The 13147-nt window shown below is 43.9% G+C and overlaps 2 protein-coding genes across 5 annotated transcripts in view; one reads left to right on the top strand and one right to left on the bottom strand.

Annotated features, from left to right (window-relative positions):
* Positions 1-13147, bottom strand: part of c18h3orf33 (c18h3orf33 homolog (H. sapiens)) — a 466419-nt gene that overhangs the window by 336673 nt on the left and 116599 nt on the right. The window lies entirely within an intron of this gene.
* Positions 1-13147, top strand: part of lekr1 (Leucine-, glutamate- and lysine-rich protein 1) — a 142715-nt gene that overhangs the window by 103512 nt on the left and 26056 nt on the right. For 2 of the 4 annotated variants that reach the window (XR_014209089.1, XR_014209090.1), the window contains exons 13-14: positions 151-519; positions 641-730. Coding sequence is in view for 2 of the 4 variants with exons in the window: in XM_082181354.1 (XP_082037480.1) it covers positions 151-519; positions 641-691 (420 nt within the window). In the remaining 2 variants the exon portion in view is untranslated. Of the gene's footprint in view, positions 1-150; positions 520-640; positions 1103-2815; positions 2833-13147 lie in introns of those variants that run through there. The other 2 variants (XM_082181354.1, XM_082181353.1) reach the window with 2 other exon arrangements.

Raw genomic sequence — 13147 nt, 5'->3', positions numbered from 1 at the left:
AAATATATAATTATACTGTAACAATGACACACCGTAAAATAATGTGTAACTGATTTTTGTTGTAACTCTGTAAGGGTTTTATTGGCCTGTGAGAGGTATGAGGTTTTCTGTTTCCATCCCTCCACCTTTTCTTCTCTCTTTGATGTGTAGAAGTCCCTTCTTGAGGAGACAGTAAGGCGTGAGTGTGAAGAAAGGGAAGAACTGACAGCAGCGCTGACTCTGGCCAAAGAACAGCTTCAGGAACTCAGACGCTCCACCCTTCAGACACACACCCGACTCTCCAGATCCACAGTTATGAGTTCAAACCTCCCCGTCCCCAGAGTTAATCCCAGCCCTTCCCATCCGCAGATACGCAACCACAACACTTCATCCAAACCGCCTGTTCCTGAGAGTCATTCTGCTAGCGTGGGAAGAAGTACGGCGTCCTGGCATGGATCGTCCCGGCTAACACCCACCCTGCCCAAGATCAGCAAACAGAGAGTCGCTTCAGTGAACGACCTGTGCAAAAGCTTCGGCAGGGTGAGGAGCGGACAGGACAAACCCTGATTCTCCCTAAAGACCCCTAGATTGTGTGCTCAGTATTCTTCTAGGTGTCACGTCTGTTCATGTTTTGATGTCTTTTATTTTGTATATTGTCTAGTGTCATGTGACTCTAGCGTCCCGAGACTACAGTAGTTTCGACATGGCGTGAACGCAGCATTTAGCCCTCATGTTTCCATTGTGCCTGTTGGTGAGTTCTGTTCAAGTCATGTTCAATTACATTTACATATTTATGTACTTAATATAAATACCCTGCAATTGAACTTTTGGTATACTAAACTGATATACTTAAAGTCTGCTAAATTGGAACAACTAATTTTGTACTTAATGCACATTAGTTATCCGGAAGTAGTCAATATCTTGCATTGAAAGACTGATAGTATACAGAGATCATACTATCTTTACTAATAGTGATATTAAAACACATTTTAGGCTTAATATTAAGAAATGTGCATTGTGCAGTAAAGAAGTTTAATTAGAAAATGTATATCAGTAAGTCTCAAGCGATATGTTAATGGTTTTGTAGTATACTCAGTATGAAATAAATGTTTTTTTAAAAACATTTTGTTATAGTTTTTTTTTTTCACTGAGAAGTGCGCTGACTAGCAAACTTTTGGGTTGTACCATTTTATAAGTAAATCTCAACCTCCGATTAACTTCTGAAAGCAAAAGCAGTTTTCCAAACACACGGTGTCATGAGGACAACACTGCAATTCACTGAAGCGTCGTCGTCTTTCTTTGCACGCACCTTTGGGTGGCAGTTATGCTAATATTTCACATTTTGAGAAAGTAATTATCTGGTCTTGGATCGAGGTATTTTAGGCAGGTCTGCTCTGTTAGATTTCCTTTGTGGGAGACTGTGAGCTTTGTAACTTTGCAGATTGTACACATACAAACATATACTTTACACACTAAAGGAAAAGGAAAACATTATCCAGCAGATGGAGGCAGAGGTGTTGTCAAACAATACCTTTACCATGTCCATCCATCCATCCATCCATCCATCCATCCATCCATCCATCCGCTTGTCTTATGTAGTGCACCTTTTGACATGTTCAAATGAATGTGTTTACTGTAGGTTTGCATGTGTATGTTTGTGAGAGAGATCAATAGTTTGCTGCATTCATAACGGCACACACTGATGCTCCTCAGTCAAGAACATACACTCAGATTCTCACACATATTTGAGCCGCCCACAGATGTGCTCACTCCCAAAATGTCAGGCACCAGCCGTAACACCACCCTTTCATGGGCTAATTTCCCACACAAACATTCCTGTGAAATGAAGTCTCATAAACACTTGCCCACATCCACCCACATGGATCTATCTGGCACACGGATACACACACTCTCCTATTCCTCTCCCTGGTGGGATTCTTGCTTCTTTTATCTTGAACTAACTTTGATCTCTTTGTACCAATGCCTTTCTCTTGGGTCTGTCTATCTCTCTATCTATCTCTCTGATAATGAATGTGAAATGAGCTGGTGTGTGGCATTGAGAAATCACTGTCTAAATCAAACAGTAGTGGCACAAGTTGAAAGATTTGTACTTCCCTTAACTTTCTATTCATCAAAGCAGCACAACTGTGTGATGATAATAAAAGAAATGTCGGCATATTAGAATGATTTAGACTGGAGTAATGATGCTGAAAATTCAGCTTTGATCACAGGAATAAATGGCATTTTAAAACGTTAAATTAGAAAAGTTATTTTAAATTGTAATAATATTTCAAAATATTATGTTTTACTGTATTTTGATCTAAATAAAGGCAGCCTTGGTGAGCAGAAGAGACTTAAGAGAGACATAACATTATTACTGTATGATAAGAAATGCCACAGTTTATCAAGACGTTGAAGCAGATAGGCGGGAGAAACAGCTCATATGTGTCGTTCCCAAATATAAGAGGCTTTCCTTGCCATTAATGCTCGGATAACATTAAAAATAATGGCTGCGATGTACATAAACCTATACCAACATCCGTTGCCATGATTTTTGGCAAAAAATAATAATGTTTTTGTCACATGACATTGGTTAATGGAAACGGCGTCATTTCTCAATCGTTGTATTTACATTTAGAAAATATCGCTAAAGTTTTGTGCAAATCTGTAACGGAAACCAGGCTATTTAATCGCATCTGGCTTGCTTAGTTGGGGACTCTTAATGTTCAACAATATCATTGCTCGGACTGTATGATAATTTTTTTTTTTGCAGAACTTCTTTATAGATGAAATGAACTAATTTAATAATTGATGATCTTTATTGATGACACTTCAGACCACGTGTGCCTGAATGGCATTCTGCTAGCGTGGGAAGAAGTACGGCGTCCTGGCATGGATCGTCTCAGCAAACAGAGAGTCGCTTCAGTGAACGACCTGTGCAAAAGCTTCGGCAGGGTGAGGAGTGGACAGGACAAACTCTGATTCTCCCTAAAGACCCCTAGATTGTGTGCTCAGTATTCTTTTAGGTGTCACGTCTGTTCATGTTTTGATGTCTTTTATTTTGCATATTGTCTAGTGTCATGTGACTCTAGTGTCCCGAGACTACAGTAGTTTCGACATTGCGTGAACGCAGCTTCCCTTTCGAGAACGGTCACTTCGTATTGCGTAGCTAAACAGTGGGGAAACTCCTTTTCCTCGATAATACTGAAGCCTAAAATGTAAAACGCATTTGCAGCTGCACAGCTAGCACAGTGAGTGTCTGGCTCACTCATTGGCTGTGCTGCAGCAACTGCACATCCAATGGCGTGGCACATCTAATATAGACTTGCCACGCCCTATTTTGGCGGTCTCTGACGTGTGTTGGCGCGCTTCTAGCTCATTGGCGCACACCGAATCCGCCAAAAACCACCAGAGACCGCCAAAAAAGGGCGTGGCAAGTCTATATTAGAGACCGAATTCGCCATTATAGCAGATTTATCTCCTTCAGCGACACACTTCACGTCTCTGACTCCTCTGCAAGCCTTCGCCATAGAAACAAGCCGTTTTACAGCAGACTACGCCTTCAACACCCGAAGTCGTTTTTCTCCGGTCACCGTTCTCCTGTGGCCATCCGGCGATCGACGCATATCCTTTTCATTGCATTATTGCTACTGTGTGTTCGCCGCTGCATTCACAAAGTCTAAAAGAGCAAGCGAGTGTTGTTACAAATGCCTCGCTCTACACGCGCCACATGCGGATGCCATCTGCACGAGGCCGACGGGCTCACGAAGTGCGTCACATGCCTGGGAACCCCCAATGCTGAAGCTGCACTCTCTGCGAGAATGCCTGTTCTGTGATTGCGCACGCGGCTAGCTCTCTGCAAAGATGGCGACGCCACTTTTCCTGCTCTTACTTTTCCCGGAGGAAAAAGAAGCGCCGCAGCCAACGACAGCCCGAAAGAATGGAGGTGAGCGAGCACATGCCGGCCACGTCCCCGCGTGCTTCCTTCTCCCCATCTCAGTCTCACTCGCCGGTCCTGTTCACTCAGGTAGACCTGCGCCCCTCCCTTTGAGCGGAAGTCTCATAAATGAAGAAATGAAGTCTCATAAACACTTGCCCACATCCACCCACATGGATCTATCTGGCACACGGATACACACACTCTCCTATTCCTCTCCCTGGAGGGATTCTTGCTTCTTTTATCTCTAACTAACTTTGATCTCTTTGTACCAGTGTCTTTCTCTTCGGTCTGTCTGTCTATCTATCTCTCTGATAATGAATTTGCGGCATTAGCTGGTGTGTGGCATTGAGAAATCACTGTCTAAATCAAACAGTAGTGGCACAAGTTCAAAGATTTGTACTTCCCTTAACTTTCTACTCATCAAAGCAGCACAACTGTTTGATGATAACAGTGTTGTAGTCGAGTCACCAATTGTCGAGTCCGAGTCAAGTCTCGAGTCCCCGTGTTCGAGTCCGAGTCCAAGTCCGAGTCACCAAAGAAGAGACCGAGTCGAGTCCGAGTCGAGTCCCCATTACCTGAGTTCGAGTCCGAGTCGAGTCTCGAGTCCCCAGTGTTCGAGTCCGAGTCGAGTCATCAAGGTTGAGTCTGTGTTATATTTCAAGACTGCCAACATTTCTCTACTCTGGCACCTTTAAAGAGCTGATATAATTATAAAAGAGGGTCTACATTAAACAAAAATGACACCACTGTGTTGACAATTATAAATAATAAATACAATATAAATAAATATAAATAAAAAATTTGATTTCAATAATGTAGGCTATTAGTAGGCTAAATGTTGAAATTAACATTAACAATGCTGTAGAAGTGCAGTTTATTAATAGTAGCCTAAATGTTAACTAATGTAGTTAACTAGAGTTTAATAAATGGAACATATTGTAAAGTGTTACCGATTTGTTATACACCGATTCAGACGTCTCGTGAGTTCGTTGTTGGACAGATGGTCAGTTGTTTTAACCATTCATTAAAGTGAATCGTTCAAAGGAGTCATTAGTTCGCGAATCGGACGTGTCATTAATGGACGTGTAGCCTATACGGCACGCCTTGTGTGATTATCTCGGCAGTTTAGGACAGGACAAGATTTGTGTCAACACAGAAAACATTTCATCACTAGATAGGTCTTTTCGTTTATTGAAATTGTGGCTAATGTCAGCTGAATGTGCGGAACGCTTTTCAGAGAAGATAAGGCAAACGTTTTTTGTTTTTTTTCAGCACAATTCACACCTCCATCACTGGATGATAATAAAAGAAATGTCAGCATATATACAGCCCGAAAGAATGAGGTTATCGAGCACAAGCCGGCTACGTCCCCGCGTGCCTCGTTCTCCCCATCTCAGTCTCTCGCCGGTCCTGTTCACTCAGGCAGACCTGCGCCCCTCCCTTCGAGCGGCGGGTCTCATCTCCCTCGTCGGATTGACTTATTTACATCCTGCGCTCGCGGCTAGCTCTGCTTCGGACGGCAAACCGCCTTTCGCACTCCCCCTGTTTCTTCCCTCGTCGAGCCCCGACTGAAGAAGCGCGCGGGTAGATGTTCGTTGTGCACATCACACAGAAGCTCGTTTTCTCTGAAAATGTTCTCTCTCATGCGCTTCCCCGCTTCCTTCCCTCCCTCATTGAGCCACGACGGAAGAAGCGCGCGGTCAGATGTGCACGTGGCTATCTCTCTTTATGACACAAGTCATGTTAAATAACCAGAGCTATAGCTGCAGTCAAGGGGCCCCGCTGTAAACTGTGCACCGCTGCAAACTAACGCTGTTCTCACAGCAGCTCAAACAGAGTGAGAAATAAATGTTCCCCCACAGCCCCTGCTCACAGGTGGCTGGGAACGTTCTCAAATCAGTCATTAGGCCTGTTACAAAGTGCGCGCCACTCATACCGCACACTATCACTGCAGTCAGCGCGTCAGCTACGACGCGTGCGCAACCACAGATAGTCACTGCTCCTACAACAGCTCTAATAGAGCAAGATATGAGTCTTCATGAATCAGTCTGAGCCCGTCATAAGACACGCTCCACTGAAATAATAAAGGAGGGCTTGTGTCTCGTGCTAGCCGGAGCACCCTCGAAAAAAACAATGAAACTTATCGCCCCTTCCCAGTTGTCACTCGGACCCTGCCCCAGGCGAAAGCCTTTACAGTCTGCTCAACACTCAATATGTGCACAAATCACAATATAAGGGTATCAGGTCCCCCTGTGTTAGGCGGCCCGTCCCCGAACGTGTCAAACCCTAGCCACACAAGCCTTTGCCTGGCAAGCCATCCCCGGTGTGTTGAGTTGGGATATAAACACAAAGCAAGGCTACTCGCTCCAATTTGCTCACAGACCCCCAAAATTTCAGGCGGCCATCGAGACTTCGGTGAGAAGCGGCGTGTGTCACGTGCTTCGCTCCGAAATACAAAATCTGTTAGCTAAAGGGGTGATAGAATTAGTCCCCCGTGCTAAAACACTCAGAGTTTTACAGCTTTTATTTTCTAGTTCCGGAAAAAGACGGCGGCATTAGACCCATACTAGATTTGAGACATTTGAACAAGGCTCTTATGAGACGGCCATTCAAAATGTTAACTACCAAACATATCCTCGCACAAGTTTGACCGGGGGATTGGTTTTTATGGTGGATCTGAAAGATACTTACTTTCACATTCAGATAGCCCCTCGTCACAGGCCATTCTTGAGATTCGCCTTCGAGGGGCAGGCTTATCAGTACACCGTTCTGCTGTTCGGTCTTTTCCTAGCACCCGGTACATTTACGAAGTGCATGGACGCGGTGCTTTCTCAGGGAGTGCGCGTGCTAAATTATTTTGCCGACTGGCTGGTCCTGGCACAGTCGAGAACCGAACTTTTGACACACAGAGCTTTGATTCTCAGCCATTTGGAATGCCTGTGTCTCAAAATCAACTTATCCAAGAGCAAACTGAACCCCAGCCAGAGTGTGATCTTTCTGGGCACAGTTATCGACTCTACAACTATGAGAGCGCGGCTTACACAAGAGCGTGCGCTCTCTATACAGCAGCTGGCAGCCTCCTTCGAGGCAGGTGAGCGCACACCCTTAAGAAGTTTCAGAAACTTCTCGGCCTCATGGCAGCCGCATCGTCTGTACTCCGTATGGGATTACTGCGCATGCGCCCACTGCAGCACTGGCTCAAACGCCGTGTGCCAGCCCATGCATGTGTAACAGGTGTCTAAAGAATTTAACAATTAATTAATTGAATGAATTGCTGTTGGTGCAAATAGATTTAGCAGAAGAATTTAAAGTTTGTAAAGGAGGTAGTGGGTTGTGCTGAGAAACAACAGACAACACAAGTTAGATATAAACTGGTATGTAATTTGATTTCTAGTGAAAATAATAAACAGAATCAGAGAAGGTTAATTACAATATCAGACAATAATACACAAAGTTCAAGCATGAAAATCTCCCCTTGAGTGCACTCTTCTTTTACCCCAAAAAACATACACAGACCGGTAACTGCAATGACAAAAGGAAATAAAAATTAATGGAGTGGTTTCTTTTCTTCCTTTTTTAAACACTTTTCTCTCAAAATATCACAAATATCAATTGTTTAATTGAACAAGGACCTCAATATCAATCAAATTTTGGCTATGGGTAACCATACACCATCAAGAGTGTTCAATGCTCTTCAAAGCACGGATCAGTTTCCTATCAGTCCCTGTATTTGTCAGTCAATCTCGAAAGGGAACTTAATAGTCTCTAAATAGGAATTGTCTTGCTTAACAAAGTGGGTGGCTCGCCATCAAACGTGAAATTTCACAGGATATCACCAAAGGTCACAATCCGTAGAACCAAGGAAAAAATAGAAATACAAAGAAGAAGAAAAGGGAAAGAGAAAAAAAACCTGGCCTGATCACAGACCCAGTGATCATCATTCATTGAGTGATTTCAGAAATAATTTCACATCAAAGATCGAAACAATCAAAATAAACAATTAAACATACAAATATAATTTTTTCAAGAAATTATATATTACACTAATTTACCTCTAGAACAATCATATTTGTCTTTCTCACACAGGCGCATGTGAAAAATAATGGCGCTGGTGAACTGAAATGGAGGAATAACCACGCGGTTCACTATGACCACACTTATAATCATTTAGAATGAAATAGTAAAATGAAACAATAGAACATAGCAATATTTTTTCCACAAGAACATATATTAATCATTTACCTCTATATTAATCGATTTTTGCTTTTACCCAGGCGCGTCTCACAGGCACGCATGGCCAGCAATGGCGTCGGTGAACGAGGAATACCCACGTGATTCACTATAGCCCCGGAGTAAAATGTGACTCAACAACATTCACTCAGCTTCTCCATACACTGCACGGTATGAAATTATAAATTAACGTTTTTCTACTTTTCTTTTAACTATATACTTTTAACTTTGATCGCGAAGATCAACTCACGTCTTCTCTCCTCTATGCTCAGCTCTCTCTCTCTTCGTTACGCAGGCGCGTCCACACACACACACACACACACACAGCGCGTGATGACGGAGCGCTCTCATTGGTCAATCACAAATCAACTAGTAATAACTTAAAACTTCAACTGTTTTACTTAAATCGCTTTGACACATCACTTTTCAACCTTTATTAGGGAAATTAGATGTTAATAAATTGTGAATAAGTTCAACTTGATTTCCTTTATTTAACCAGGGTTACACATGGCAGTCAGGCGCATCATGGTGAATCACGGTTGTTTACGGACCCTGATTCCCTGGCAGGCTCAGGACTGGTACCACGAGGGCGTGACCATGGGGGTGACTTCCGGGAGGAAAGTGGTTTTCACAGACACTTCCAACCTAGGTTGGGGAGCGCTGCACGAGAGCAAGCCTGCCTCTGGTCGGGCACGGAGCAGAGCTTACATATCAACTGCTTTGAAATGAAAGCAGTTTGTTTGGCCCTCAAAAGCATTTCTGTTAAACCTCAAAGGATACCATGACTTAGTCCGCACAGACAACACGTCAGTGGTGGCATACATAAATCGCCAGGGCGGTGTCAGGTTGAGTAACCTGTACACCATGGCGAGAGACCTCCTCTTCTGGGCGCAAGCCAAACTGAGCTCTCTGAGGGCAGCACATATCCCTGGCATTCGGAATCTAGGTGCGGATATGCTTTCACGGGGCAACACTCCTCTAGGCGAGTGGTCCCTGAACCCTCAGACTGTCTGTCTGATATGGAGTGTGTTCAGCGTGGCAGAAGTCGACCTTTTCGCCTCGGAAACCAACACTCACTGCGCAGTGTTCTTCTCGAAGCGCGTTGGCCCATCACAAGCCCAGCCACCCCCTTTATGCGTTTCCCCCCGTTTCAATGATCCCCCAGGTCATCAAACGGGTCGGTTAGAGCGGATGCCCAGCCCTCCTAGTGGCCCCCCTCTGGAAATCCAGGCCGTGGTTTCCAGAGCTGGTTCAGATGAAGTCCCCTGGCCTGTCCCGCTGAGGAAAGATCTCCTCACGCAGGCGAACAGGGACGATATGGCATCCGCGAGGGCCCTCCATGTGTGATCCCTCAACGGGTACCCAGGGACCTCCCTGAGAAGGTCCTGAACACAATCACTGAGGCCAGGGCCCCGTCTACCAGCCTCCTCTATGCTCTGAAGTGGTCAGTGTTCTCCAGCTGGTGCTCGGACACACTCTTTGAACCCAGGTCATGCAAGGTATCAGTGGTGCTTTCCTTCCTACAAGAGTTGTTGGACACGGGCCGTTCCCCGTCCACGCTCAAAGTATATGTGGCAGCCAATGCAGCTCATCATGCTCCGGTGGCTGGCCAATCGCTGGGAAGAAATGACTTGGTGGTACGGTTTCTAAAAGGAGCCAGGAGGATGAACCCCTCCAGACCTCCGTCTGTGCCATCATGGGACCTCTCCACGGTCCTTGGGGCCCTGAAGAGACCACCATCTGAACAGCTCCAGTCGGTTGATCTCAAACTACTCTCGCTAAAGACTGCTCTCCTGCTGACACTGGCATCTATCAAGCGAGTGGGGGATCTGTAGGTGCTCTCTGTGAGCCCCTCCTGTTTTGGAGTTTGGATTTGGTGACTCTAAAGTCACCCTCAAACCCAGGCTATGTACCCGAAGTGCTCTCAACGCTGTTGGTTATCACATTATTAGCTCTTCCCCCTTCTGCAGAGGATGGGGAGGCTAATTTGCTCTGCCCTGTCAGAGCACTGAGAATCTATCTGGAGCGTTCTGCGTCTTTTAGACAATCAGAACAGCTCTTTGTCTGCTTCGGTGGCCGATCCAAGGGATCTCCAGTCATGAAGCAAAGACTGTCCAAATGGATAGTGGATGCCATATCTCTGGCGTACACCTCAGTGGGTCAGGTTTGCCCTATAGGTATTAGAGCCCATTCGACTAGAGGCATGGCTTCGTCATGGGCTTGGTCCTCTGGGTTTCCTATTCAGGACATTTGTGCGGCGGCCGGCTTGTCCTCGCCTTCCACATTTATGAGGTTCTATAACATGGAGGTACCTTCCCTGCAGGCAAAGGTCCTTTCGGTATGATTAAGACCCAACAGTGTCTGGTCTTATCTACGTGTCATGTCACTGTTCATAAGCACATCATAAGCATATTATCCATTATTATTATAAAACCTGCCTTTGGTCGCTTCTGATATCCCCTGTACTTAATAGACCTGACGGTGTCCGGTCTTATTGATATATTATGTTGGGTTTGAGCTTACTGACATTATATATATTATAAGACCCGACGGTGTCCGTTTTTTTCCAGTATATATACTTTGGGATCTGGCTTGTTTCTGTGAGCTCAGGAGCTGAGCTGCAGTAGGCAACCAGTTACTTATAGTGCGGCGTTTTACATGGTGTCCCCACTGCGTATAGCTGCGCAATACGATGTGACCATTCTCGAAAGGGAACGTACTCGGTTATTATCGTAACCTCGGTTCTCTGAGAGTAAGGGAACGAGTATTGCGTAGCCGGCCGCACTATAGTAACATGGCAAAGTTGTCGCTTCAGTCGATTTAAACCTGCTATAATGGCGAATTCGGGCTCTAATATAGACTTGCCACGCCCTATTTTGGCGGTCTCTTGCTGTGGTTTAGGCACCACACCATTGGATGTGCAGTTGCCGCAGCACAGCCAATGAGTGAGCCAGACACTCACTGTGCTAGCTGTGCAGCTGCAAATCCGTTTTACATTTTAGGCTTCAGTATTATCGAGGAAAAGGAGTTTCCCCACTGCGTATAGCTACGCAATACTCGTTCCCTTACTCTCAGGGAACCGAGGTTACGATAGTAACTTAGTACGATTTAGCCCTCATGTTTCCATTGTGCCTGTTGGTGAGTAGGGCTGGGTATCGATTCAGATGTTCCAATTCGATTCGATTTCGATTCGATTTTCGATTTCGATTCTAAATTCGATTTTTGATTTCGATTCGACTCCATGAATTTAGATTTAATTTAAATCCTATATTAATAAAAAAGAATAGTGAACATACTTTTACAAGTGGTTAATTAATAAAAAGAAATTAAGAACGCTTAAACTCCTTTTATTTTAGGTACATTTAAACATAACCCAACTCTATATTTCAAATGCATTCAATGAATAGACAGGATTTTGATGCAAGATGAAAAATTGATGCTGAAAATTGTCAGAAAGTCAGAACAGTCGCATGCCTTGATCAAACAGATAAAAGATTTAAGATAAAACACATAAAATCTCACAGCATAAGCTGTAACATGGAGACTGCAAGCCTTTGAACAGTGGAGGAAAGCTAATACTGGCTTTTGGGTGATGGATAAATAAATATGGAAAAAATCGGCCACATTTAAAAAAAAAAAGATTAATCGAAAAAAATTTGCCCAGATTACATTTTGCTCAGATTGGTGAGTTCTGTTCAAGTCATGTTCAAGTTTTGTCTAGTCTGTTCAAATCAAGTTCTGTTTATTTTGGATTCTTTTTTAAATGTTTCAATAAACTGCATTTGGGTTCTCATCTCAACTCGCCGTTCATTTCCGTTATGCTGGGTACACACCAAAAGATTTTTTACATTTTATAAGATTTTCAAAATGTGATGGACCACAAACATGAGGACAAAAAATCCTAGATTTAAGCGTTGGGTCCTATAGTGTGTGGTGTGCCATGATGTGACAAAGTACACCACACACGAACAGATTTTCAACCAGAGTCTCGACTGTGAACACAGGAAATCTCGCAAAATCTCGCGAGACTTCAGAATAAGCATGGCGGATGATATGCAGGAAGAAATTGCGATGATAGTGTTTGGAATGATTTTCACAGAAAATTCACGTTAAAAAAAACATTGTACCCACCATTATATATAACCTTTTATACAGAAATATATTCATTCTTTATTGTCTTTATTTATACTTTATTGGATTTATTGTCTCTTTAGAAAAAGTTATTTAATCCCTCTATAAAACCTTACTGAAGCCTTAACACTCAGCTTCCTGCAAGTGTGTGTGTGTGTGAGAATGACCGTGTCTTCCATCATCTCGCTTTCTGATTGGATATTGTTTTGTTTCACGTAATAATCTCCAGAATGTGCGCACATTTGTCCTCGGAGTTCCCCCCACACATCAGGATTTCTGATCGTAAATATTAAACATGTTGAATATTTACGATTCGCGATCGGGGCGGCTCCGACGTTCTTCCGAGCAGGTTCGGACACTCTTAAAGGACACATATCATGCTTTTAAATCGTTCCTTTTTACATATAAATCATACATTTGTGGTCTATATAAAGCGGAACTGCAATGCTTGGGTCTGAATTCCTCATTATTAAAGCTCCACAGGCCCCTTTTCTACTCCTTTTCTGATGTGCGTCTGAGAGCAACTCGTTTTGGTGCCGTCTCTTTAAATATAATTGAGACACTTCCTACCCCGCCCCTTCTCCAGGTTGCAGAGGTGACACTCGGTTCAACTCCACCCCGTTCGGCCATTTTTGTAGTTTGATAGCAGAGATACGATTATCTAGCGGCACAGAAACGTTTTATTCACACGTTATTAACAAAATGTCAACAACGGAAGACTTGTCCATCCAGCCTTACATGTTCGAGCCAGAGTCGGAGCCGGAGCGAGATGAAAATGAAGACGACGAACCTGCAGAACAACGTCTTCATATGGATGTATGTATCGCAATGGTGTGTTACTGTATTTACACATGAAACTTTGGTCTT

This window comes from Leuciscus leuciscus, assembly GCF_965113295.1.
Source record: "Leuciscus leuciscus genome assembly, chromosome: 10".
In the NCBI taxonomy this organism is placed as follows: Eukaryota; Metazoa; Chordata; class Actinopteri; order Cypriniformes; family Leuciscidae; genus Leuciscus; species Leuciscus leuciscus.
The sequence above is the reverse complement of the archived record's forward strand: the minus strand, read 5'-3'. Positions and strand labels throughout refer to the sequence as shown.